General features: G+C 41.0%; 1 protein-coding gene across 1 annotated transcript in view; it reads left to right on the top strand.

Moving 5' to 3' along the window:
• The window catches only part of C15H10orf67 (chromosome 15 C10orf67 homolog), a 106,710-nt gene extending 83,136 nt beyond the window's left edge, over positions 1-23,574 (top strand). Inside the window, exons 15-20 of the mRNA XM_068986751.1 lie at positions 2,042-2,125; positions 2,212-2,272; positions 3,121-3,194; positions 5,209-5,311; positions 23,125-23,212; positions 23,358-23,574. Coding sequence (XP_068842852.1) covers positions 2,042-2,125; positions 2,212-2,272; positions 3,121-3,194; positions 5,209-5,311; positions 23,125-23,212; positions 23,358-23,574 — 627 coding nt within the window. The remainder of the gene's footprint in view (positions 1-2,041; positions 2,126-2,211; positions 2,273-3,120; positions 3,195-5,208; positions 5,312-23,124; positions 23,213-23,357) is intronic.
• The last annotated feature ends 1,013 nt before the right edge of the window (positions 23,575-24,587 follow it).

The following is a 24,587-nucleotide window of genomic DNA, read 5'->3' as shown; positions in this document are numbered from 1 at the left end:
CCTGGTAGGCTGCAGTCCATGGGGTCACTAAGAGTCAGACATGACTGTGCGACTTCACCTTCACTTTTCACGTTCATGCATTGGAGAAGGAAATGGTAACCCACTCCAGTGTTCTTGCCTGGAGAATCCCAGGGACGGCGGAGCCTGGTGGGCTGCCATCTATGGGGTCACACAGAGTCGGACACGACTGAAGCGACTTAGCAGCAGCAGCAGCATGACTATCATATATATAAAATAGACTATTTTTAAACCTGTTTAATGTTTTTGCTTGGGAGTTGTAGAAGTAATGATGTGCAGTGTAGAAATATAATTAGTAAATTGTAAACAATGAGTAAATTAACATACTATAAATGCCATTTAGAAACTGCTGTAATGCTAAGTGTTCTGGGGACAAATAAGATTTGTGAGAAAGGTCACAAGAAATATAAATTTTGGTTTCTTGCTTCAAAAGGCTTACAACCTAAAATCACTTTCTTTTAAAATTTTTTTCCACAATTTTCAATTTAGGATGATTTTTTAAATCCAAGTTGCTGCAAGAGATCAAAGAACTTAAGAACATTGGCAAGATGATATTATTTCTAATTTTTAGTTAAATTTACATAGCAAAATGAACCTTGCTATGCTTTGCAAATAGTGCTAGTAGTAAAAAAAAAAAAAAAAAAAAACAACCTGCCTGCCAGTACAGGAGACATAAGAGACATAGGTTTGATTCCTGGGTTGGGAAAATCTGCTGGAGGAGAGCATGGCAACCCACTCCAGTATTCTTGCCTCAAGAATCCCATGGACAAAGGAGCCTGATGGGCTATAGTCCATGGGGTCACAAAGAGTCATACATGACTGAAGCGACTTAGCATGTGCACATGCGAGAAACTTGCTAAGGATTTTTAATAATTGACTCCCCCAAAGTGTTCCAAAACTGGTCTATATATACAATAGTCTCTTCCCCTTCAGTTTTTTCTCTTCTCAACCAAAGATTACAATTTTTTAGATATTTCTTTTTATTTATTTATTTGGCAGTGCTGGGTCTTAGTTGCAGCATGCAGGCTCTTTAGTATGGGATCTAGTTCCCTGACCAAGGATTGAACCCAGGCCTCCTGCATCGAGAGCTTGGAGTCTTAACCACTGGGCTACCAAGGGAGTCCTCACATAAATGTTTAAATGGTTTATTTGTTGAGGGGAACAAAAAAGGAGTGGGAGCAGGCTGTAGAGGGATAGAAAATGCATGCAAATGAGTATGCATACATACAAACCAACAAGAGAGAAGCCTTGAATAGGGAAAACGTCACATAAACTCCCAGGGTGCACCCACAGACCTCAGACCTCTTTTTTATAATAATGCTTGGTGTGCTTTTGGTCATTTTCACCAGCATATTTTTAGTGTCGTGATTGACTGTGCAATATATGATGTTGGTGGCTGTTCTGCTTATGTGCTGCTGCTTCTGAACTCCTAGAAGAGATGCTTTTGTTTTCACTCTTCAGTTCCTGGAAACCGGGACCACTACTGTGTAGCTTCCAGGAACTGAGTGGTGCTGGGGATGACCTTGTGAGACCTGGCCAGTTAAAGGGAGTGAATCCCAAATGGCTTAGGGAGAATCAAAAGGAAGAAGAGTCAGAAGAGACATTGAGGAAAACATTTTTGCTTGAATTTTCTCACAAAGTAGCCTGAATTAGGAAAGGATCTATTCCTTGCGGCTCAGTTGGGAAAGAATCCACCTGCAATGCAGGAGTTTCAGGAGACTCAGGTTCAATTCCTGGATCGGGAAGATCTCCTGGAGGAGGAAATGGCAATCCTCTCCAGTATTCTTGCTTGGGAAATCCCATGGACAGAGGAGCCTAGAAGGCATCAGTCCATAGGGTCACAAAGAGTCTGACATTCCTTGGGTTTAAAGGAAATTATTTCCCCAGTGATATTTGAGCAATTAAGTTAGAAGCATAATATTCATATCTCAGTTAACTAAGGACTGAAGAGCATTCTACCTCCATTTGAGTTGATCTTTATTTCCCCTGGATAACAATGGTACATACCCTTTGTGTCTTTCAGAGAGTTAAACCTTTATTTGTGCAATCCAAAATGAACTTGGCAACAGTGACGACGTCTTCTACAAGTGTTGATCATTCATCTTCGGTAGGTAGATTACTTTTTTCCTATTTAACATTTAATCAGTCAGCATTATTCAGCGTCAGTAATTAAACATCTCGTTTTACCTACAGGTAAGCATCAAGTATGAAGATGTAGGCAACAATCAGATTTCCTTCCCACTTTCACAACAAGGTAAGAATCCTTATTGTTGAAGAAAAAGTGCACACACACAGGATGGGTAATGAATCAAGATTAGTAGCACTTTTCTTTGTCATACTGAGATGTTTGGTTTCTGGGTGAATGCACGGCTTTTTTTCCAGCCACTTTATAAGACTAGTGCATTGATACAATGAATAAAAGAATGTTAATATGTATTTCTGAATATGTATCTCTGTTAATTAAAAATGAGAGTCATACATCAAAACTAGAAACTGTCTAGCTTGAAATCCTGTTTTCTTTTTTTTTTTTTTTAACTGCCAACAAACCTGAGGCTCCTGTTAAATTCCTAGTTTCCAGTTTAATAATAGAAGAAAAATCTGACCATTTCTAGCATTCTTTATCTCCCACCAGTCCTTGCAGGGCCTCAAATTGGACCGTTTGGGAGGTGGAGGTACCTTTTGTTCATAAGTTTCTATATGTCTTTAGGAAGCAACCGTGCTTGCTTTTCTCTAATGAAGATGTTGTATTAACAAAATGCAACATTCTTCATTTGAATTATAGATAGTAATCAAAGGGTGTCAGTAACTTCTTATTTCATTTCTTGGATTCTTTAAAAGTAAAGTTTTACCATGAATATTTATACAGGGAGGAAGTGTGTGAAATGAGTTTAAATCCTAGACCCTAATTTTAAAATCATCTACTTTTTGAAAACAAGATTGAGAAAGGAACCTCTCTCCTGGGCATCCACACAATGGAGAGACTTTTTCTGTAGTGTTTACAGGTGTAGGTAGTATCTTTTCCAGAGGTGCTTGCCTGGGTGCTGGGAATCTTTTGGCAGCCACAGTCCTCTCTACTTCCTGGACTGACATTTTTGATCATAGTAACACCCAGATATGCAGATGACACCACCCTAATAGCAGAAGGCAAAGAGAACCTGAAGAGCATCTTGATGCAGGTAAAAGAGGAGAGTGAAAAAGCTGGCTTAAAACTCAACATTCCAAAAACTAAGATCATGGTATCCAGTCCCATCACTTCATGGCAAATAGATAGGGGGGAAAAAACTGAAAACAGTGATAGATTCTATTTTCTTGAGCTCCAAAATCACTACAGACAGTAACTGAAACCATGAAATTAAAAGGCATTTGCTCCTTAGAAGAAAAGCTATGACAGACCTAGACAGTTTATTCAAAAATGGAGATATCACTTTGCTGACAAAGGTCCATATAGTGAAAGCTATGGATTTTCCAGTAGTCATGTATGGATGTGAGAGTTGGACCATAAAGAAGGCTGAGTGCTGAAGAATTGATGCTTTCTAACTGTGATGCTGGAGAAGACTATGGAGTCCCTTGGACAGCAAGGAGATCAAACCAGTCAATCCTAAAGGAAATCAACCCTAAATATTCATTGGAAGGACTGATGCTAAAGCTGAAGCTCCAATACTTTGGCCACCAGATGTAAAGATGGAAACTCTTTACAACTCACTGGAAAAGATTGAGGGAAGGAGGAGAAGGGGGCGACAGAGGATGAAATGGTCAGATAGCATCATTGACTCAATGGACATGAGTTTGAGCAAACTCCAGAAAATGGTGAAGGACAGGGAAGCCTGGCATGCTGCAGTCCATGGGGTTGCAGAGTTGGACATGACTGAGTGACTGAACAATGACAGCACCCAGACTGGATTCTATAGTGGCTGCCAGCTTAAAGCATGGCAGCTTTTTAAAGAGATCAGCATTTGGGGGGGGGGGGCACACCATGTGGCTTGGGGATCTTAGTTCCCTCACCAGAGATCAGACCCAGGTCCCTGCTGTGGAAATGCAGAGTCCTAACCACTGGACCACCAGAGAATTCCCAAAGATGTCAGCACTTAAATAAAGGGCTAGATCTGCAGACTGTTGGAAATTCCAATCCCTACAGTAAGTTATTTCTAAAATATCATAATGTATTAGGGGAAGAAAGAATATACTCAATCTGATTTTGGTATTGACCATCTGGTGATGTCCATGTGTAAGGTCATCTCTTGTGTTGTTGGCAGAGGGTGTTTGCTATAACCAGTGCGTTCTCTCGGCAAAACTCTGTTGGCCTTTGCCCTGCTTCATTTTGTACTTCAAGGCCAAACTTGCCTGTTACTCCAGGTGTCTCTTGATTTCCTACTTTTGCATTTCTGTCCCCTATGATGAAAAGGACATCTTTTTTGTGTGTGTTAGTTCTAAAAGGTCTTGCAGGTCTTCATAGAACTGTTCAACTTCGGCTTCTTTAGCATTAGTGGTTGGGGCAGACTTGAATTACTGTGATATTGAATGGTTTGCCTTGGAAACAAACCAAGATCATTCTATTGTTTTTGAGACTACACCCAAGCACTGGATTTCAGGCTCTTTTGTTGACTATGGGACTACTCCATTTCTTCTACAGAATTCTTGCCCACAGTAGTAGATATAATGGTCATCTGAGTTAAATTCACCCATTCCTGTACATTTTAGTTCACTGACTTCTAAAATGTTGATGTTCACTCTTGCCATCTCCTGCTTGACCACTTCCGATTTACCTTGATTCATGAACCCAACTTTCTGGGTTCTTATGCACTATTGTTCTTTACAGATTCAGACTTTACTTCCATCACCAGTCATATCCACAAGTGGGCCTTGTTTCCACTTTGGCTCAGCCTCTTCATTCCTTCTGGAGCTATTTCTCCACTCTTCTCCAGTAGCATATTGGGCACCTACCAAGCTGGGGGGGGGGGGTGGGGGTGGCGGTCATCTTTCAGTGTCATATCTTTTTGCCTTTTCATACTGTTCATGGGGTTCTCAAGGCAAGAATGCTGAAGTGGTTTGCCATTTCCTTCTCCAGTGGACCGCGTTTTGTCAGAACACCATGACCCATCCATCTTGGGTGGCCCTGCATGGCATGGTTCATCGTTTCATTGAGTTAGGCAAGGTTTAGGTCCATGTGATCATATGGACTGAGCACCAAAGGCTGAGCATGGAAGAACTGACGCCTTCAAACGGGCTGGAGAAGACTCTCAAGAGTCCCTTGAGACTCAGTCAATCCTAAAGGAAATCAACCCTGAATATTCACTGGAAAGACTGATCTGAAGCAGAAGCTCCCATACTTTGGCCACCTGATGCAAAGAGCTGACTCATTGGAAAAGATCCTGATGCTGGGAAAGATTGAAGGCAGTAGGGGAATGGGACGACAGAGGATAAGATGGTTGGATGATATTACCGACTCAATGGACATGAGTTTGAGCAAGCTCCAAGAGATGGTGAAGGACAGGGAAGCCTGGGGAAGAAAGACTTTCATGATTTATCATTAAAATGTAAATTGTTAAACTTGCAATTTTGTTCTACCTGACGTTTTAATTAGAGCCTTAATTAACAGCAAAAAATCCAGTTGAGAATTTTACATCCAAAAATTATTTTTCTGAGCCAAGCAAACCATTTTCTGAAGGTCCATTCGTAGTCATACAAACCAACTTTGATGGCTACCTGGGCCATGAGGGAGCCTCAGCCAAAACAAACACTGGCATTCCCTCTCTTCTATTCTGAAAATGCAAAGTGTAGAGTTATTTCCACCCTGTCTACTGAAAACCCTCCTAAAATTCATTAGCCCCCTTTCTCCACCTTACTAATAAAACTGAAAGTAAATGCTATTTTATGAGCCATAATTTTCCAGGATGCCACAAAGCGCATCATACTGAATAAGACTCTGAGCTGCAGAGAGGGAGTGGGTGAGAGTGTCACACAGAAAGTCTCTGGGCATAACCCTGACATTTCTTTCTACAAAATCTCTGATTTAATATGCCGTGTCATATTCTCCCCTCTGAAGACAGTGTGGGGAAATAATTCAGTTAACAAAAGTTTCTGGTTGATTGGGTTCCAGTTAATCCCAAATCAACTAGAAATAAATTTTCTACTTGTAATGGCCCAAAAAGCCAACACATAAATGCCAGGAGGAAATTGAATTACAAATTTACTAATTCAAAAAGTAAATGATTTTTTTTCCATTGGAAAGCTGTCTTTCATGGTTATGGGGATAGAACAGTATGCACACTAGATGTTCAAAAAGCCAAACCGTCTTCACGAAACAAGTCACTCCAAGCTTCTCAGGTGCTGCAGAAGTTGGAGAAACCCCTCCAGGCCCCTAGGAAATAGTTCAGTATATTATCAATGTTTTCAAGCACTAGTTCACAAATTCATTTTCAAGGAGGTGTTTAGCTACGTGATTCATGTGAATGAATAGACAAATCATTACTTTCTATAATATGAGGATGACTGTAACCTATCTGGTGACAGAAGCCAAACTGAACCCTTTAAAGTCACTGTGTTATTGAGGTCTGTATTTTAAATTATGTAAATGGAATATTAATATTTTAAATACCCTATGGAAGATTTATCCTCCCTGTTACCAGAATCCTCAGTGTTGCTTTAAAGATCAAGGTTTTTATATTGTATATTTATACAATAAGATACTTCTGAAAAGTATGGATAACTAACATTTAATGGGTGTAGGTACTATTCTAATGACCTTCCCTGGTGGCTCAGTGGTAAAGAATCCACCTGCCAATGCAGGAGACAAAGGTTTGATTCCTGGATTAGAAAGATCCCCTGGAGAAGGAAATGGCAACCCATGCCAGCATTCTTGCCTGGGAAATCCCATGAACAGAGGAACCTGGTGAACTATAGTCAATGGGGTAGCAAAGAGTTGGACATGACTTAGCAACTAAACAACAACCAACTATTCTAAATACTTTTCAGGTTTTAGCTCTAACCCTCACAAAAACCCTATAAGGTCAGCACTCTTGCCTTCTCAAGTCTATAAAGGAGACAGTTGGATACAGAGGGGCCTAGTAGGCTGCCAAGGTTATGACTGCAAATAAATAGATTATTATTGTTTTTACAAAAAAGGCTGGGTTCAGACTCAGACAATGTGGCCCCAGGGGCCAGGTTTGTCACCAGGCAATTATACTGACTTACTCCAAGACACATGCATGACAATGTGTGTGGTCCCATTTTCAGCAACACACAATGGGAAAACATGTGATGTAGCAGAAAGACTTTGCGGGTAGACAGGCTTTGGTTCCCATCTCATTCCAGCCACTTACTCCCTGGGTGACTTCATCTCAGCTCCTTCTGCTGTGTAAAATGGAGGTGGTGACTCTAACTCGTAGCTTTGTTATGAGGATTAAATGAAGTGACTTGCCTAGCTAACCCCATCCCTACCTTTCCTCCTGACCTATGGATAATATAATCCCTGGGTTCTGAAAATAAAGTCTGGCAAACCTGCCTTTTAACCCATTACATGAGAATTATAATGTTCTCAGAAGTAGGCTAGTGATTTAAAAGAACTGGTGTCTCCTTTAATTCTTACGTCCACCATGCATAAGAAAGAATAAAGTTTGTCATTAGTATCAGATCATACTGTAGATATTTTGAAAAGGGCAAAATAAAACATAAAACATAACTTAAAATCGCATCAGAGGATATATTCTTCCCAAGAAAATTGAACTTTACTCTTTGTTATGTTGCAAGCTTTACTCCAAAAAATTCTAGTGTGAAGCAGAGAGTTGCTCTTGCAACAAAGAAAATTTAAGAGATAAAGAAATCCTCATGAATATAAAGAAATTTTAAAAAATGAGGTATGATACTATTGACAGAATTTCAAAGCAGTCTTTTTTACACAGTAGTAATTATCCAAGGAGATCCCAGGTAACATTATTAATTTGTTTGCTACTTTGCTGTGATAAAATTTGGGATCTGAGCAGCCCATTGTGTACTGTGCACTGCCACAGATTTTATGTACTTAAGAAGACCTTTCTCACAGTCCAGTAATTAGGTGCTATTGACATTGTAATCTTCGAAAATGTTCCTAATGGGCCCCAAAGACACGAATCTCATTGATAAAACCTCAAAGTAACAGTGACCCTTTAAGTGGCTTGTCGGTAAGAGAAACCTCAAACATAAATATCTGAAACGCAGGAGAAACCCAAATTTAAACCTAGATTACATTGTATTGTTAATTTTCTGAGACTTTTAGCGAAGAAACATGGAAGAGATGATCTTCAAGGTTTTTAAAGAATGGTAGAACAATTGTAGTACATTGGATAGGTTTTTAAAATCTTTCTTTTCACCCTTTGAAACTTTAGACCTGAAAAGTGTTTCATTCTTAAGTAATTGTAGTGTGCACCAAAAGTGGAGTTCAGTTCCCCCGTTTTTGTTTTAAACACAAAAATAGTTTTAAAAATCACACAAGAGAAGTAACTTAAAAGATAAAAAGGAAAGCATTTTAGGCATAAGTGTTAGCATTGTTTTACATATTCTTTCTAGACTTCAGCTATAATTAATATAATTTAGTAAAGTATTCATATTCAAATGCATATTTTATAATATTGCTACATATGTACATTCATACACAAGCAATATACATAACTGATGGTATGTAACATCACTTCACATGTAACTGATGGCTATTAAAAATGTTAAAAAGGGACTAACCTGATTTACTAAATATAATGTATTAAGGTATCTACTAATGTTTATGATATCACTGCCACCAACTTTTCTACTACTTCCCTTATTGTCACCAGTTACTTATAATTCAGATGTTCCATTTCTAGCTTATATATGTCATCCTTATCTTTCAGATTTGGGCTGACTCTTCACTACCTTTTCCTGGGAATTTTCCTTGCTCTTTATGCCTTTGTTCTTTTTGATACTTTCTATTTGAGGCATGAGATTTAAGATATTGAATGACAAATTAAAGTCTGGAAGACCAACAGTGTGTCTCTTAACATACCTTTCCAAATACAGGAAATTTTCAATGGCATAGGGAAGAGTCAAGATGACTAATTGGATTTGAGAATTAATTGCAAAAATCCAAAGTTTTCTTTCTAACTGAAACTTTGTCAATTGATCAAATAGGGAATTGCAACATGTGAAAAATTAAAATGGATAATCCATGCTTTGAAAGCAAAAGGCAAAGAAGAAAGGGAAAGATATATCCATCTGAATGTAGAGTTTCAAAGAATAGCAAGAAGAGATAAGCCTTCTTAAGTGAACAATGCAAAGAAATAGAGGAAAACAATAGAATGGGAAAGTCTAGAGATCTCTTCAAGAAAATTGGAGATATCAAGGGAACATTTCATGCAAAGTTGGGCACAATAAAGGACAGAAATGGTATGGACCTAACAGAAGCAGAAGGGGTGTCAAGAATACACAAAAGAACTGTACAAAAAAGGTCTTAATTACCTGGATAACCATGATAGTGTGGTCACTCACCTAGAGCCAGACATCCTAGAGTGTGAAGTCAAGTGGGCCTCAGGAAGCATTACTACAAACGAAGCTAGTGAAGGTGATGGAATTTCAGCTGAGCTATTTTAAATCCTAAAAGATGATGCTGTTAAAGTGCTGCACTCAGTATGCCAGCAAATTTGGATAACTCAGCAGTGGTCACAGGACTGGAAAAGATCAGTTTTCATTCCAGTCCCAAAGAAAGGCAATGCCAAAGAATGATCAAATTACCATACAATTGTGCTCATTTCACATGCTAGCAAGGTAATGCTCAAAATCCTTCAAGCTAGGCTTCATCAGTCCATGAACCGAGAACTCCTGTGTGTACAAGCTGGATTTAGAAAAGGCAGAGGAACCAGAGATCAAACTGCCAACATCCTCTGGATCATAGAAAAAGCAAGGGAATTAAAAAAACATTTACTTCTGCCAAGCCTTTGACTTTGTGGATCACAACAAACTGTGGAAAATTCTGAAAGATATGGGAATACCAGACCACCTTACCTGTCTCCTGAGAAACCTGTGTACAGGACAAGAAGCAACATTTAAAACAGGACATGGAACAATGGACTGGTTCAAAATTGGGAAAGGACTATATCAAGACTGTATATTGTCACCCTGTTTATTTAACTTATATGCAGAATATATCATGTGAAATGCTGGGCTGGATGACTCACAAGCTGAAATCAAGATTGCTGGGAAAAATATCAACAACCTCATATATGCAGATAATACCACTTTAATGGCAGAAGGTGAAGAAGAACTAAAGAGCCTCTTGAAGGTGAAACATGAAAGTGAAAAAGCTGGCTTAAAACTCAACATTCAAAAAACTAAGATTGTGGCATCTGGTCCCATTCAGTTCAGTTCAGTTCAGTTCAGTTCCGTCGCTCAGTCGTGTCCGACTCTTTGCGACCCCATGAATCGCAGTACGCCAGGCCTCCCTGTCCATCACCGACTCCCGGAGTTCACTCAGACTCACGTCCATCGGGTCAGTGATGCCATCCAGCCATATCATCCTCTGTCGTCCCCTTCTCCTCCTGCCCCCAATCCCTCCCAGCATCAGAGTCTTTTCCAATGAGTCAACTCTTCGCATGAGGTGGCCAGAGTACTGGAGCTTCAGCTTTAGCATCATTCCTTCCAAAGAAATCCCAGGGCTGATCTCCTTCAGAATGAACTAGTTGGATCTCCTTGCAGTCCAAGGGACTCTCAAGAGTCTTCTCCATTACTTCATGACAAATAGATAGGGAAAAAGTGGAAACAGTGACAGATTTTATTTTCTTGGGCTCCAAAATCACTGCAGTGGGTGACTGCAGCCACAAAATTAAAAGACACTTGCTCCTTGAAAGAAAAGCTATGACCAGCCTAGACAGCATATTAAAAAACTGAGACATCACTTTGCTGACAAAGGTCCATATAGTGAAAGCTATGGTTTTTTCAGTAGTCATGTATGGATGTGAGAGGTGGACCATAAAGAAGGCTGAGCACTGAAAAATGGATGCTTTTGAACTGGAGAAGACTCTTTAGAGTCCCTTGGACTGCAAGGAGATCAAACCAGTCAATCTTAAAGGAAATCAACGCTGAATATTCGTTGGGAGGACTGATGCTGAAGCTGAATGCAAAGAGTTGACTCACTGGAAAAGACCCTGATGCTGGGAAAGATTGAAGGCAGGAGGAGAAGGGGATGACAGAGGATGAGATGGTTGGATGGCATCACTGACTCAATGAACATGAGTCTGAGCAAACTCCGTGAAGGATAGGGAAGCCAGGCGTGCTGTAGTCCATGGGGTTGCAAAGAGTCGGACACAACTTAGTAGCTGAATGACAACAATACTTTGAAAATGGTGTTAATAGTTGAAATGGGGGCTTCTCTGTGGTTCAGTGTTAAAAGAATCTGCCTACCAATGCAAGAGACACGGATTTTATCCCTGATCTGGGAGGATCCCATATGCCGCAGAGCAACTAATTTTGCACAACTACTGAGTCTGTGCTCTAGAGACTGAGAGCCGCAACTACTGAGTCCATGTGCCTTAGAACCCATGCTCTGCAATAAGAGAAGCTACCGCAATGAGAAGCTCACATATTGCAACTGGAGAGTAGCCCCCTCTCACTTCAACTAGAGAAAATCCTGTGCGGCAACGAAGACCAACACAGCCAAACATAAACCAATAAAATTATTTTTTTAAATAGTTAAAACAAGTAGGCGGGCAGAAAACTTTGAATTTGTAAGTAAGATCATAACAACTTAGCAGAAAAAATGTCACAACTAATACATGTATTTTATTAATTTGATGGACTGTCTCATATTAATTCAGTCTAGTGATGCTTTTAAGTATGCCTGTGTGCTCAGCCGCTCAGTTGTATGCAACTCGCAACACTGTGGACTGTAGCCCACTAGGCTCCCCTGTCCATGGAATTTTCCAGGCAAGAATACTAGAGTGGATCGCCATTTCCTCCTCCAGGGGATCTTCCCGACCCAAGGATCAAACCCAAGTCTCTGGTGTGTACCTGTATTGGCAGGCTGATTCTTTACCACTGCATCACCTGGGAAGCCTGCTTTTAAGTATATGTAGGCAGAATTTCCTCAGACAGTAAAGAATCTGCCTGCAATGCAGGAGACCTGGGCTCAATCCCTGGGTTGGCGAGATCCCCTGGAGGATGGCATGGCAACCCACTTCAGTATTCTTGCCTGGAGAATCCCCATGGACAGAGGTGCCTGGTGGGCTACAGTCCAAGGGGTCACAAAGAGTCAGACACGAATGAGCAACTAAGCACAGCACAGGCAGAATGACATTGAATAAATGCCACAAAGCTTATTCCTAATTATGCCCCAAACTGGTACTCAGAGGTCTCCAAAACATGAAGCATAAGGCAAGAATACCTTCTGGTGTGTTATTCATTTATTGGGCCATGAATTGGATTCCAGCTGCCTCTCTGGATCCTGTGGCCACTGATTTCATCCCAAACCCCAGAGGCTCATTGCTGCCCAGTTACTTAAGAGTCATTATAAACCATATAAGCCTTTTATGGTGGTTAACCAAATATTGAGAAAGGTTTTAGGTAGTGTAGAGTGGCAATGGCACCCCACTCCAGCACTCTTGCCTGGAAAATCCCATGGATGGAGGAGCCTGGTAGGCTGCAGTCCATGGGGTCGCGAAGAGTCGGACACGACTGAGAGACTTCACTTTGACTTTTCACTTTCATGCATTGGAGAAGGAAATGGCAACCCACTCCAGTATTCTTGCCTAGAGAATCCCAGGGATGGAGGAGCCTGGTGGGCTGCCGTCTGTGGGGTCACACAGAGTCGGACACGACTGAAACGACTTAGCAGCAGCAGCAGAGTAGGTATTAATTTTTAAATTTAGTAATGTTTCTGTTAGAGAAATGGCAAAATGTTGCAAGATATTATGTATGGATTCACACAAATTCATGGACATATCAAGTACACTCTTAAGTGAACTGGGATTGACACCTTTGTGAAAGGTTGTTGCTGAACCACAAAAAGACGCCAGGATTCTTGGCCTCCGGAGGAGAAGAATTCAATCTGGGGCCAGAGACGAGGCTTGATCGCTCAGAGCTTTTCTGTAATAAAGTTTTATTAAAGTATAAAGGAGATAGAGAAAGCTTCTGACATAGGCATCAGAAGGGGGCAGAAAGAGTACCCCCTTGCCAGTGTTAGCAATGGAGTTATATACTCTCCAATTAGTCATTACAATGAATCAAAAGAACTTCTGGAGTTTGTAAAGACCTCAGCAGACCTACTCCCATAATTTACATTTTAAGATTTAACTTATATGCAGAGTACATCATGAGAAACGCTGGGCTGGAAGAAGCACAAGCTGGAATCAAGATTGCTGGGAGAAATATCAATAACCTCAGATACGCAGATGGACACCACCCTTATGGCAGAAAGTGAAGAGGAACTAAAAAGCCTCTTGATGAAAGTGAAAGAGGAGAGTGAAAAAGTTGGCTTAAAGCTCAACATTCAGAAAACAAAGATCATGGCATTCGGTCCCATCACTTCATGGGAAATAGATGGGGAAACAGTGTCAGACTTTATTTTTTTGGACTCCAAAATCAGTGCAGATTGCAGTGATTGCAATCTTCAAAATCAGTGATTGCAGCCATGAAATTAAAAGATGCTTTCTCCTTGGAAGGAAAGTTATGAGCAACCTAGATAGTATATTGAAAAGCAGAGATATTACTTTACCAACAAAGGTCCATCTAGTCAAGGCTATGGTTTTTCCTGTGGTCGTGTATGGATGTGATAGTTGGACCATGAAGAAAGCTGAGCACCAAAGAATTGATGCTTTTGAACTGTGGTGTTGGAGAAGACTCTTGAGAGTCCCTTGGACTGCAAGGAGATCCAACCAGTCCATCCTAAAGGACATCAGTCCTGGGTATTCAATGGAAGGACTGATGCTAAAGCTGAAACTCCAGTACTTTGGCCACCTCATCCGAAGAGTTGACTCACTGGAAAAGACTCTGATGCTGGGAGGGATTGGGGGCAGGAGGAGAAGGGGACGACAGAGGATGAGATGGCTGGATGGCATCACGGACTCGATGGACGTGAGTCTGCGTAAACTCCAGGAGTTGGTGATGGACAGGGAGGCCTGGCGTGCTGCGATTCATGGGGTCGCAAGAGTCGGACATGACTGAGCGACTGAACTGAACTGGACTGAAGATAACAGGATTAGCCAGAAGGCTTAATCCAGAGACTGTCCTCAGGCAGGATACATTGTTGTTATATAATCCTAAGGAATGTAGAGGGAAAAGTTTGTCCTTTCTTCCTCCTTGAGAATTCCAGACCCCTCTCTCCTTGGGGACCCCTACACTTTTTATCAACCTGCTTAGGAAATTACTCTCATTTGTATGTGAAAGATACCATATGAATATTCCTTTCAGCAGGAGGAACTCCGGGTTTGGAGTTTGAGGGAATAAATTGAGAACCAAAAGCAGTTATTTTTAAGTCGTGTAAAGAAGTATCACAGGACTCTAGTCCTCAGCCTGTCCCATTCCTGGCTGGTTCAGCTTCTTTAATGCACATTCCTCATCTTGAATCAGTCACATGAAAAAAAAATAGGTCATAGGAAAAAATAAGTTGTGTACTATTGTATTCTACACAAATGTGAACTAGAGTGACAAAAAATTATAAAGTAATCTTATTACTTGTGTTCTCATATTAGCAAGAATGCATTGAGGGAAGGCTTATAGGTTTATTTAATTTAGAAACTTTTTTTCTATGAAATATTTCAAATATTCAGAAAACAGAGAATTACAAGTTGAATACCCCCTGTGTATGTGTACATCTTAGGGTATGTGCATGCTAAAAAGTATCATTACTTCAGTAATTTGGTAAATTCTGTTTGTCTTAATTTTATCTCCCTTTGGACGGTAGTTTAGCAAGATATGATGTTCAGGGTTAGCAGTTATTTTTTCCTCCACATGTTGTTACTGTGCCTTTGCCTCTGAGCCTCTGCTCAGGGTCACTGAAGTCTGTTGTCAATTTATCCACCATTTGTTGTTATTCGATTGAATCCATGCCCCCTGCCTTGGGAGTATGGAGTCTTAGCCGCTTGGACCACCAGGGAAGTCCCCGAGCCTCCCTTAACTCGTGAAATGTTCTCCTCTTTACTCCAAGACACCAGCCTGTTCTTGCTCTCCCCCTATTTATCAGAGCATCCTTCTCAGTCTCTCCTGATTCTCAGTTCTGCCACCAGCTCTGAGTAGTGAGTGTGGGAGTCACTGAGGATTTCATTCTTTGATTCACTTTTGTTATTCCTCTGCTTAATCCTTCAATAGATGTCTGTGGTTTTTAGGATAGAACTAAATTCTTGAGTTTAGCTTATAAAACCATGCATAATCCCTGCCTCTCTCCTACATGAGCTGCCTAATCTAGTCATAACAAACCACCAACTGTTTGTTTGGAATAGCTGTTCCCTGCTATTCCATGTTCTTCTACGCTTCTGTGACTTTATACATGCCTGCACCTAGGTCATAGGTCTTCTGCCTGCTCTTGCTGGGGCTCACTAATATCCCACAGTTAGCTGGCCATCAGGCTGGGTGTCTGCTGAGATGACAGAGGCAATCATACCTTATATTTCTCATCATTGATTAGACAGACCTAGTCTTGCTTTCATGGTGGTGTCAGGGTTCTCAGGAGCAGCAAAAAAAGAGCAAGTGCCAATGACACAGGTCTGTTGAATCTACTGGCACATTTGCTACTGTCCCATTAGGGCAAGTCTCGTGACTAAGACCAGTCAACGTGGGAGGCAACGGGAAAGGCCGTGGATGCCAAGGGCCCACGCTACTTAACCTCCTAGGTTTCACCTTCTTTTTGTTAATACATTCATTTATTCATTTCTTCCCTAGACTTTATGAGCACCTACTATATTTTTTTAATTGAAGTATTGTTGACTTACAATGTTGTGTTAGTTTCTCATGTACAGCAAAGTAATTCAGATATATATAGGTATATGTGTGTATACATATATATGTATATTCTTTTCCATTACGGTTTATTACAGGAAATTGAATACAGTTCCCTTCGCTATACAGTAGGACCTTACTGTTTATCTGTTTTATATTCAGTTCAGTTCCGTCGCTCAGTCGTGTCCGACTCTTTGTGACCCCATGAATCTCACCACGCCAGGCCTCCCTGTCCATCACCAACTCCCGGAGTTCACTCAGACTCACGTCCATTGAGTCAGTGATGCCATCCAGCCACCTCATCCTCTGTCGTCCCCTTCTCCTCCTGCCCTCAATCCCTCCCAGCATCAGAGTCTTTTCCAATGAGTCAACTCTTCGGATGAGGTGGCCAGAGTACTGGAGCTTCAGCTTTAGCATCATTCCTTCCAAAGAAATCCCAGGGCTGATCTCCTTCAGAATGGACTGGTTGGATCTCCTTGCAGTCCAAGGGACTCTCAAGAGTCTTCTCCAACACCACAGTTCAAAAGCATCAATTCTTCAGCGCTCAGCCTTCTTCACAGTCCAACTCTCACATCCATACATGACCACAGGAAAAACCATAGCCTTGACTAGACGGACCTTAGTCGGCAAAGTAATGTCTCTGCTTTTGAATATACTATCTAGGTTGCTCATAACTTTTCTTCCAAGGAGTAAGCGTCTTTTAATTTCATGGCTGCAGTCACCATCTGCAGTGATTTTGGAGCCCCAAAAAATAAAGTCTGACACTGTTTCTACTGTTTCCCCATCTATTTCCCATGAAGTGATGGGACCAGATGCCATGATCTTCATTTTCTGAATGTTAGCTTTAAGCCAACTTTTTCACTCTCCTCTTTCACTTTCATCAAGAGGCTTTTTAGTTCCTCTTCACTTTCTGCCATAAGGGTGGTGTCATCCGCATATCTGAGGTGACTGATATTTCTCCCGGCGATCTTGATTCCAGATTGTGTTTCTTCCTGTCCAGCGTTTCTCATGATGTCCTCTGCATTTAAGTTAAATAAGCAGGGTGACAATATATAACCTTGATGTATTCCTTTTCCTATTTGGAACTAGTCTGTTGTTCCATGTCCAGTTCTAACTGTTGCTTCCTGACCTGCATACAGGTTTCTCAAGAGGCAGGTCAGGTGGTCTGGTATTCCCATCTCTTTCAGAATTTTCCACAGTTTATTGTGATCCACACAGTCAAAGGCTTTGGCATAGTCAATAAAGCAGAAATAGATGTTTTACTGGAACTCTCTTGCTTTTTCCATGATCCAGCGGATGTTGGCAATTTGATCTCTGGTTCCTCTGCCTTTTCTAAAACCAGCTTGAACATCAGGGAGTTCACGGTTCACGTATTGCTGAAGCCTGTCTTGGAGAATTTTGAGCATTACTTTACTAGCATGTGAGATGAGTGCAATTGTGTGGTAGTTTGAGCATTCTTTGGCATTGCCTTTCTTTGGAATTGGAATGAAAACTGACCTTTTCTAGCCGTGTGACCACTGCTGAGTTTTCCAAATTTGCTGGCATATTGAGTGCAGCATTTTCACAGCATCATCTTTCAGGATTTGAAACAGCTCAACTGGAATTCCATCACCTCCACTAGCTTTGTTTGTAGTGATGCTTTCTAAGGCCCACTTGACTTCACATTCCAAGATGTCTGGCTCTAGATGAGTGATCACATCATCATGATTATCTGGGTTGTGAAGATCTTTTTTGTACAGTTCTTCCATGTATTCTTGCCACCTTTTCTTAATATCTTCTGCTTCTGTTAGGTCCATACCATTTCTGTCCTTTATCGAGCCCATCTTTGCATGAAATGTTCCCTTGGTATCTCTAATTTTCTTGAAGAGATCTCTAGCCTTTCCCATTCTGTTGTTTTCCTCTATTTCTTTGCATTGATCGCTGAAGAAGGCATTCTTATCTCTTCTTGCTATTCTTTGGAACTCTGCATTCAGATGCTTATATCTTTCCTTTTCTCCTTCGCTTTTCGCCTCTCTTCTTTTCACAGCTATTTGTAAGGCCTCCCCAGACAGCCATTTTGCTTTTTTGCATTTCTTTTCCATGGGGAGGGTCTTGATCCCTGTCTCCTGTACAATGTCACGAACCTCATTCCATAGTTCATCAGGCACTCTATCTATCAGATATAGGCCCTTAAATCTATTTCTCACTTCCACTGTATAATCATAAGGGATTTGATTTAGGTCATACCTCAATGGTCTAGCGCTTTTCCTACTTTCTTTAATTTGAGTCTGAATTTGGTAATAAGGAGTTCATGATCTGAGCCACAGTCAGCTTACATTGGCCAAAAGGTTTGGCCAACCCAATATATAGTAGTTTGTATCTGCTCATCCCAAACCCCTATTTATCCCTCCTCCACCCCCTTTCCCCTCTGGCAACCACTCTATGTCTGTGAGTCTGTTTCTGTCTTATAAATAAGTTCATATTTTGGATTCCACATATAAGTGATATCATAAGGTATTTGTCTTTCTTTGTCTGACTGACTTAGTGTGATAGTCTCTAGGTCCTTCTATGTTGCTGCAAATGGCATTATTTCATCCTTTTTTTTATAGTTGAGTAATATTCCATTGTATATATGTGGCACGTCTTTATCCACTCATGTTGATGGACACTGAGGTTGCTTCCATGTCTTGGCTAATTGTGAATAGTGCTACTATGGACACTGGGGTGCATGTATCTTTTTGAATTATTATTTTTTCCAGATATATGCTGGGGAGTGGAATTGCTGGATCATAGAGTAACTGTGAGCATGTACTATAAACAAAGCCTTGGGCTAGGTACTGAGGATGCAGAGAATCTCCTCAGTGCTTGAAACATCTATTCTAAGACTGATTCCCAAATACCAGCACATTCAGTAAAAGTAACACCTGTATTTACAGGGTCCCATGAAGCAGGGTGAACCTGAGAATGCCCCTCAGCATTTGTCACTGTTACTGCAGCAATGGCTACCTCATGATATAGGATTAGCCTCTTCCTCGATAAAAATCATAAAAAGCCAAAATACAGAAACAAGATTTAAAATATTTTCAGTGTGTAAATTTTTTCAAACTGTAATTGAAAAATGACTCTATTTCTCTGGTGGCCTATAAATTCAAGCATGAGGTCATGTGAACACAGCATTTCCTCTAAATATCAGCTCTGGGTTAGAGAAGCAGTTAACATTTTACTCTTCCCTGCTTGTTTCTAGGAACAAATTTGCTTGCAGCTTCAAACTCATACTTCTGCAAATTACAGAGACCAAAAGTTCAAATGAAAAAAAATCCCTTTTCAGATAACTATCTGAAGCTTCCATATTAGGTATAATGATTTTTTCCCCCAGGATTAGGACAGATTGCATGGGGAGCCCAGGCTTTCATAAAGAGGGGGGTGGGAATTGACTTGGGCCTTCATTTTCTCACAAAAGGCACAATGCAAAGCACATCTGTGAACATTGCATAATTTGTTATGTTCTACAAAGAGGTGGGTTTTTGTTGTACACATACCAAAGCTATTTGGTACTGTTCACCAATAATCTCTATTCAGGTCCAGAAAAGAAATTGGTCTCAGAAGAGTGAAAGGAGAGTAAATTTTTCTTTAAAAATTAGATACAGATTATCACTTCAAAATGCAGGAGGGAATTTTACAAGTGATGGTGCACTGATTAGCTTTCCAATGGACATCCAGTCCTTTATGAATCGCATACTAGCTGTGGTCAGCTGTGACCAATGTGGTTTATTACTCTCCCGAAGAGCTGAACTGAGATTACCCATCTAATTTAATTGAGAAATGTTGGGTGAACTTGAACTGTTTCATGGACATGAATGACCAGAGAATTTATTTGATAAGACATTAAAGGCTGAATATGGTAACTATCTCTTTGATGGTTTGATACAGTCATTTCTTTAGTTCATTAGCAAGTCTCTCGTAGATTTTTGTTGTCATTATTATTCTTTGGGTGATTATGTGAGCAGCTGAAATGAAAAATCAATGTTTCTGTACAACATCACTAGAAAAAATTTTAAAACTTACCTTTACCGTAGATACTCATGACAGTTTTTAATGTAGTCTGAAAAGTGACATCAACTTTCAAGGGAAGGAAGCTAACAGTAGTGAAATTGTGGGCAAATTAATAAATCCACTGTATTTTCATGTGATAGTCCCTAAATTATTTTTAAATGTTGTTTTCTGATTTCGTTTATTAAAGGGAAAAAAGACTTCAGGAAGCTAACACCCTTCACATTTTCTTTGTAAACCTGGGAACTTTTGTTGATGGCACCTCAATGAAACATTTAAGATCAGTTTATCAATTACATAGCACACAAGGCAGCGTCAGATGAAAAGGTGCTTTCTCTTCGTATGTCTGTTAACATTTAACATAAATTCTGCTGTATTCCCAATGACCAGTGCTAAGGTATAATTTGGATGTTTGCATCTTTTTTAAAAACTGTATTTAAATAAGGTAGTTTTAAAACTATTCAGAGAAACTCAGAGATGAAAACTCTTAAGAATAAATGACAAAAATCCCACATCATGTTCCTAGTGACTCTTTAAATGAAATTTTTCATTGAAACTTTGTCATTAAAATAGGAAGGCCTTTTGGTTGTGCCCATACAAGCATAATAAATTGTATATGTTTGTGATACTGAATGACTCTTGCCCATATGCTGCACTGCAAAGCTACATGAATGAGGCATTTACCAAATCAGGCCCACCACATTAAACAGAAAAACAATCTTTATTCATGGTAACTTATCAGTTTCAATTAATCAACCTTAACAATGGAAATTCTGATGTGTTCAAGCAACTTGAAAGCAATAGGTCATCTTGAGGGCAGCCATGTTGTGTCTTTGTGCCTAAGGTTTCAAACAAAGGGACATCTCCAATAAATATACATGCATATACATACATACATGTGCATATATATACATACCAATGGATGGCCATATCTATGCCGGTTACACTAGCCAGAACACATGTTAAGTGTTTATGACTTTTATCATAGCAAATGTAATTATTTTCCTCCTAGTATACTTTTTGAGCTCTGTAAGTGTAAACAAAAGGAAAGAAATTTCCATTGGATGACCATCCTTTCAGTTTCTGTGCTGCTATGTGAATAGCATTGTGCAGACCATTCCAATGGTTTTGAAAAGGGGTAACCATTGGTTTGATTTGGTTACACGGTTTAGTAAAGCACTCCCTCCCACTGCCTTAGGGTCTGTGAAAGGTCTGTGACCTGTTTAGAACTGCCAAGTGAAATGTCATGTCGCCCCTCCCAAATGGGAGTATCTGCATTCATTTGATCAGTATAAAAAATGATTGGGGATGGTGAGAGCAGTGCTTTTGAATTGCAATTTATAGCAGTTTACAAAAATGCACATTGTTGGAAAAGAAAACATGGAAGTGTTTCTTTCTAAATTGCATTACCTGTGAAATGTCATTAGTCTTTTAAGGATATTTACATCCTTTTTTAAAATTATTATTTAGGAGGCTTACTTCAACTAAGGAAAATCAGAATTTTATTATATGATCATTTTTTAAAATTTGTATTTTGGTTCTAATACCAGAATTTAAGGCACACAATGTGTCCATGTTCTTAGGATAAACGTAATTTGTTGTCATTTCCACTTATTCATTCTGTAAGATGATCTTTGCTAATCAGTTGCATTAGTGGAGGATTCCCAATTATCTTTCCCAGATTCTAGAGGAGATTCATTTGCTGGCTGATGTCTTCTCTGCTGGATTTCTAATAGGGAATCTGAAACCACAGTCATACTTAATTCTCCCAGGTCTCCATTATCCTTTCAATGGTTTCCTAATGAAACTTCTTCATTGGATGAATACTTTCTAAATTATTTTACCAGTCAATTCATCTACATGTATGAACAGTTTCACAAAAGAAAATGTTATTTCTTTTCATGAAATGCAGACAAGAGTCCATGAACTTTATCCTGAAAGTTAAGGTAGGATGTTCAAGTTCATAAGTCTTAATACAGCCACTTGGGTTTCTGAGGTCTGGAAGTCTTGAAAACTCCATCTCTTCACCTTAGGCAGTGGGTAGAGTCAGACATTATTTTGAAGAATTCTATCAGTAAGAAAAGTTACCTCAGGAAAAAGGCCTCAGAACTTCCCTGGCTGATAATAGGAGGAGAGAAAGAGGAGCCCTGCTTCAGAAAAGACTTGACCCAGATACACTCCCTAGCACTCCACTTTGAACCTCCCAACCATTGAAAGCTGAGCTTGTCACGTTTTTATCTTTGTTCATGTTAAGCCTTGGAATGACAGCCCAGCTCTGTGTTCCCCTCTCCCACTGCCCCGCCGGCCATAAGTGTCCACATTGACACCTACCGGTGACCGCAGGCTGCAAGTCTTTGTTGCCTTCTCCACGCTCCTGGCTTTCACTGGGATTAGCTCAGGGCCTTTGTTCCCCTTCAAAGCTGGAACATCACATCCCATGTTGTGGCTTTCCTGTCTCAGACCCCCAACGCTTTCCTCACAATTTACACACCAGGTAAATGTCCCTCCCTAGGGAGCAGAGAGCCCAGCCTGGGGTGAGGGGTGGGGAGGGCAAAACCTCCCCATCCCCAGCTTTAGAACCGCCCCCACCCCAAGTTGATTTTCTTTCCTTCTTACTCAAAATTGTCTATTTCATAAGAAGGAAAGATTGAAAACACAAATGGAAATGTAAACCTGAGTTAGGTCCTTGAACCCAAACACAAGTCCACCCCTGCCTTGTTTTATTCTCTTAAACGGCTACTAATTCTAGGGCGGTAACTTCGGGAAGAAGATCATTTACTGGCCCTGGTCACAGGCACCTCAGACCGTTTCTCCAGTCTGGGACAACAAGAACACGACCGTTTCTCCAGTCTGGGACAACAGGAACACTATCTCAGGGGAAACTTCACCGGCACATGCTCCTTTAAAGGCCTTGGAGGAGCTGACCGCCAGACTGACCTGCCCCACCCTCCGCTCCAGTTTACTGAGGAGGCCCCCCCAGCCGGGGCCAGGCCTTGGAGAACCCACTTAAAGTGAGGCAAAGAGTGAACGTGTGTGGGGAGTGGTTTAAGTACAGTTTACAAGTACTTACTTGTAAACTTACGTAAACAAATAAGTTTACTTGTTTAAGTAAAGCAAATTACACCTCTTTTCATCTCTCCCTCTGTTTAGTGAGGTCAGAATATCTGGAGGAAGACTCTCCGGAGGAGAAGCAGTCGACGCCCCAGAACACCACAGAGAGCGACACGGCTGCTCCCGAGTAGCAGCAAAGAACACTGCGCTGCTCAGAGCAGGGGGTGGGGTGGGGGCAGGAAGAGGGCCCTTACCACCCTGGCGTAAGGCCTGCCTCCCTGACGAGGGACACTGTCTTCAAGGCGTTTCTAACCTAACTGTACCGTCTTCAGATGCCGCATACTCATTGGCGCACTTGAAGAGAACGCGAAGTGCGCGCTCTGCGCGCGCTTTGTGCCCACCTTTCCAAACCCTTCAAGAAACCGCTGGCGGGTGCGTGGTGAGCGGGGCGCACAGACCGTGAGCCGCCGCCACATCCATCCGGGCGCTCCCTGGGCTCAGCGGGGCGCCCCCAGCGCCTTAGGGTGGGAAGGAACGAACTTCAATTAAAACTTAAAAGCTTGAGGCACTAACCCTGTGTCATTCCCTCTCTAATCCACCTGGAATCCCTGTAACGCTAAGTCAAACTGATTTGCTGTCTTACTCATCCACCAACTGATCCATAAAGGCGTACCAGAAAACCTCGAAGGAGATTTTAAATGCCTTCCAAGGAGGTCCACTCTTACATAGGCGCGGGGCTCCTAGACATGTCAAACGCCGTAAACAATTTTTTAGTAAGTGTGGAAACTCTTTGGAGTTGTGTTTCCTGGTAAGTATCGAGATGAAGATTCACGCATCTCTTCTTTCTGAATGTCAGGCACCATTTTCTGAAAGACCGGTTTGCTTTCATCCGTGCGTAATGGTCAAACCAGCCCTTTCGGTTCCCTTGTCTACAAGTCAGGCCCGGACTGCAGCCCAGTTTCAAGATCGTAAGCTCTGGCTTACAGATTTATAAAGACGTTTATTAAATCTCAAGAAATATATTTGCGGTGGCTATCACATAAAGCTGATGTACTCTGGTGCAAAAGAAAGCTACAGAGGCGATTTGTTTGTGCGTAAAAGGCACCAGATTTAACTGGAGAGAGACGTGGTATTTTCAACGCGAGGACACAGGGTGGCATAGCGCCCTGAAGCATTATTCGAGCTTCATCTACTATGCACTATATGCCACCGTCTCCAAAGGAGTGTTGCCCTAGAAACTTGTTTTAATCTGCTGCTATATATCAACACCTTGTTTTAGCAGTCCTTGGCTGAATTACAGTTACACAGTTTGGCGCTTCTTTCAAATTTCCTCCCATCAGTTTGGCTAAAGAAAGGAATTTTTCTCCTTTAGAAATGAATTGGCTTAATTAGTAAGTAGATTAATGGCAATTGCTGGTGAGTTGGTTTCCAGCAGAGTTTCACCAGAGAGGGTTAATCGGAGTCAGGTCTGGAAGCTTTCCCAGAACTGGCTGCCAGCCATTTCCACCAACCAATCAACCCTACAAGAAGCGGAGGAAGTGAAATAGAATTTATATTCTCTG

The sequence above is a fragment of the Capricornis sumatraensis genome, chromosome 15 (assembly GCF_032405125.1).
Source record: "Capricornis sumatraensis isolate serow.1 chromosome 15, serow.2, whole genome shotgun sequence".
Classification (NCBI taxonomy): domain Eukaryota; kingdom Metazoa; phylum Chordata; class Mammalia; order Artiodactyla; family Bovidae; genus Capricornis; species Capricornis sumatraensis.
The sequence above is the reverse complement of the archived record's forward strand: the minus strand, read 5'-3'. Positions and strand labels throughout refer to the sequence as shown.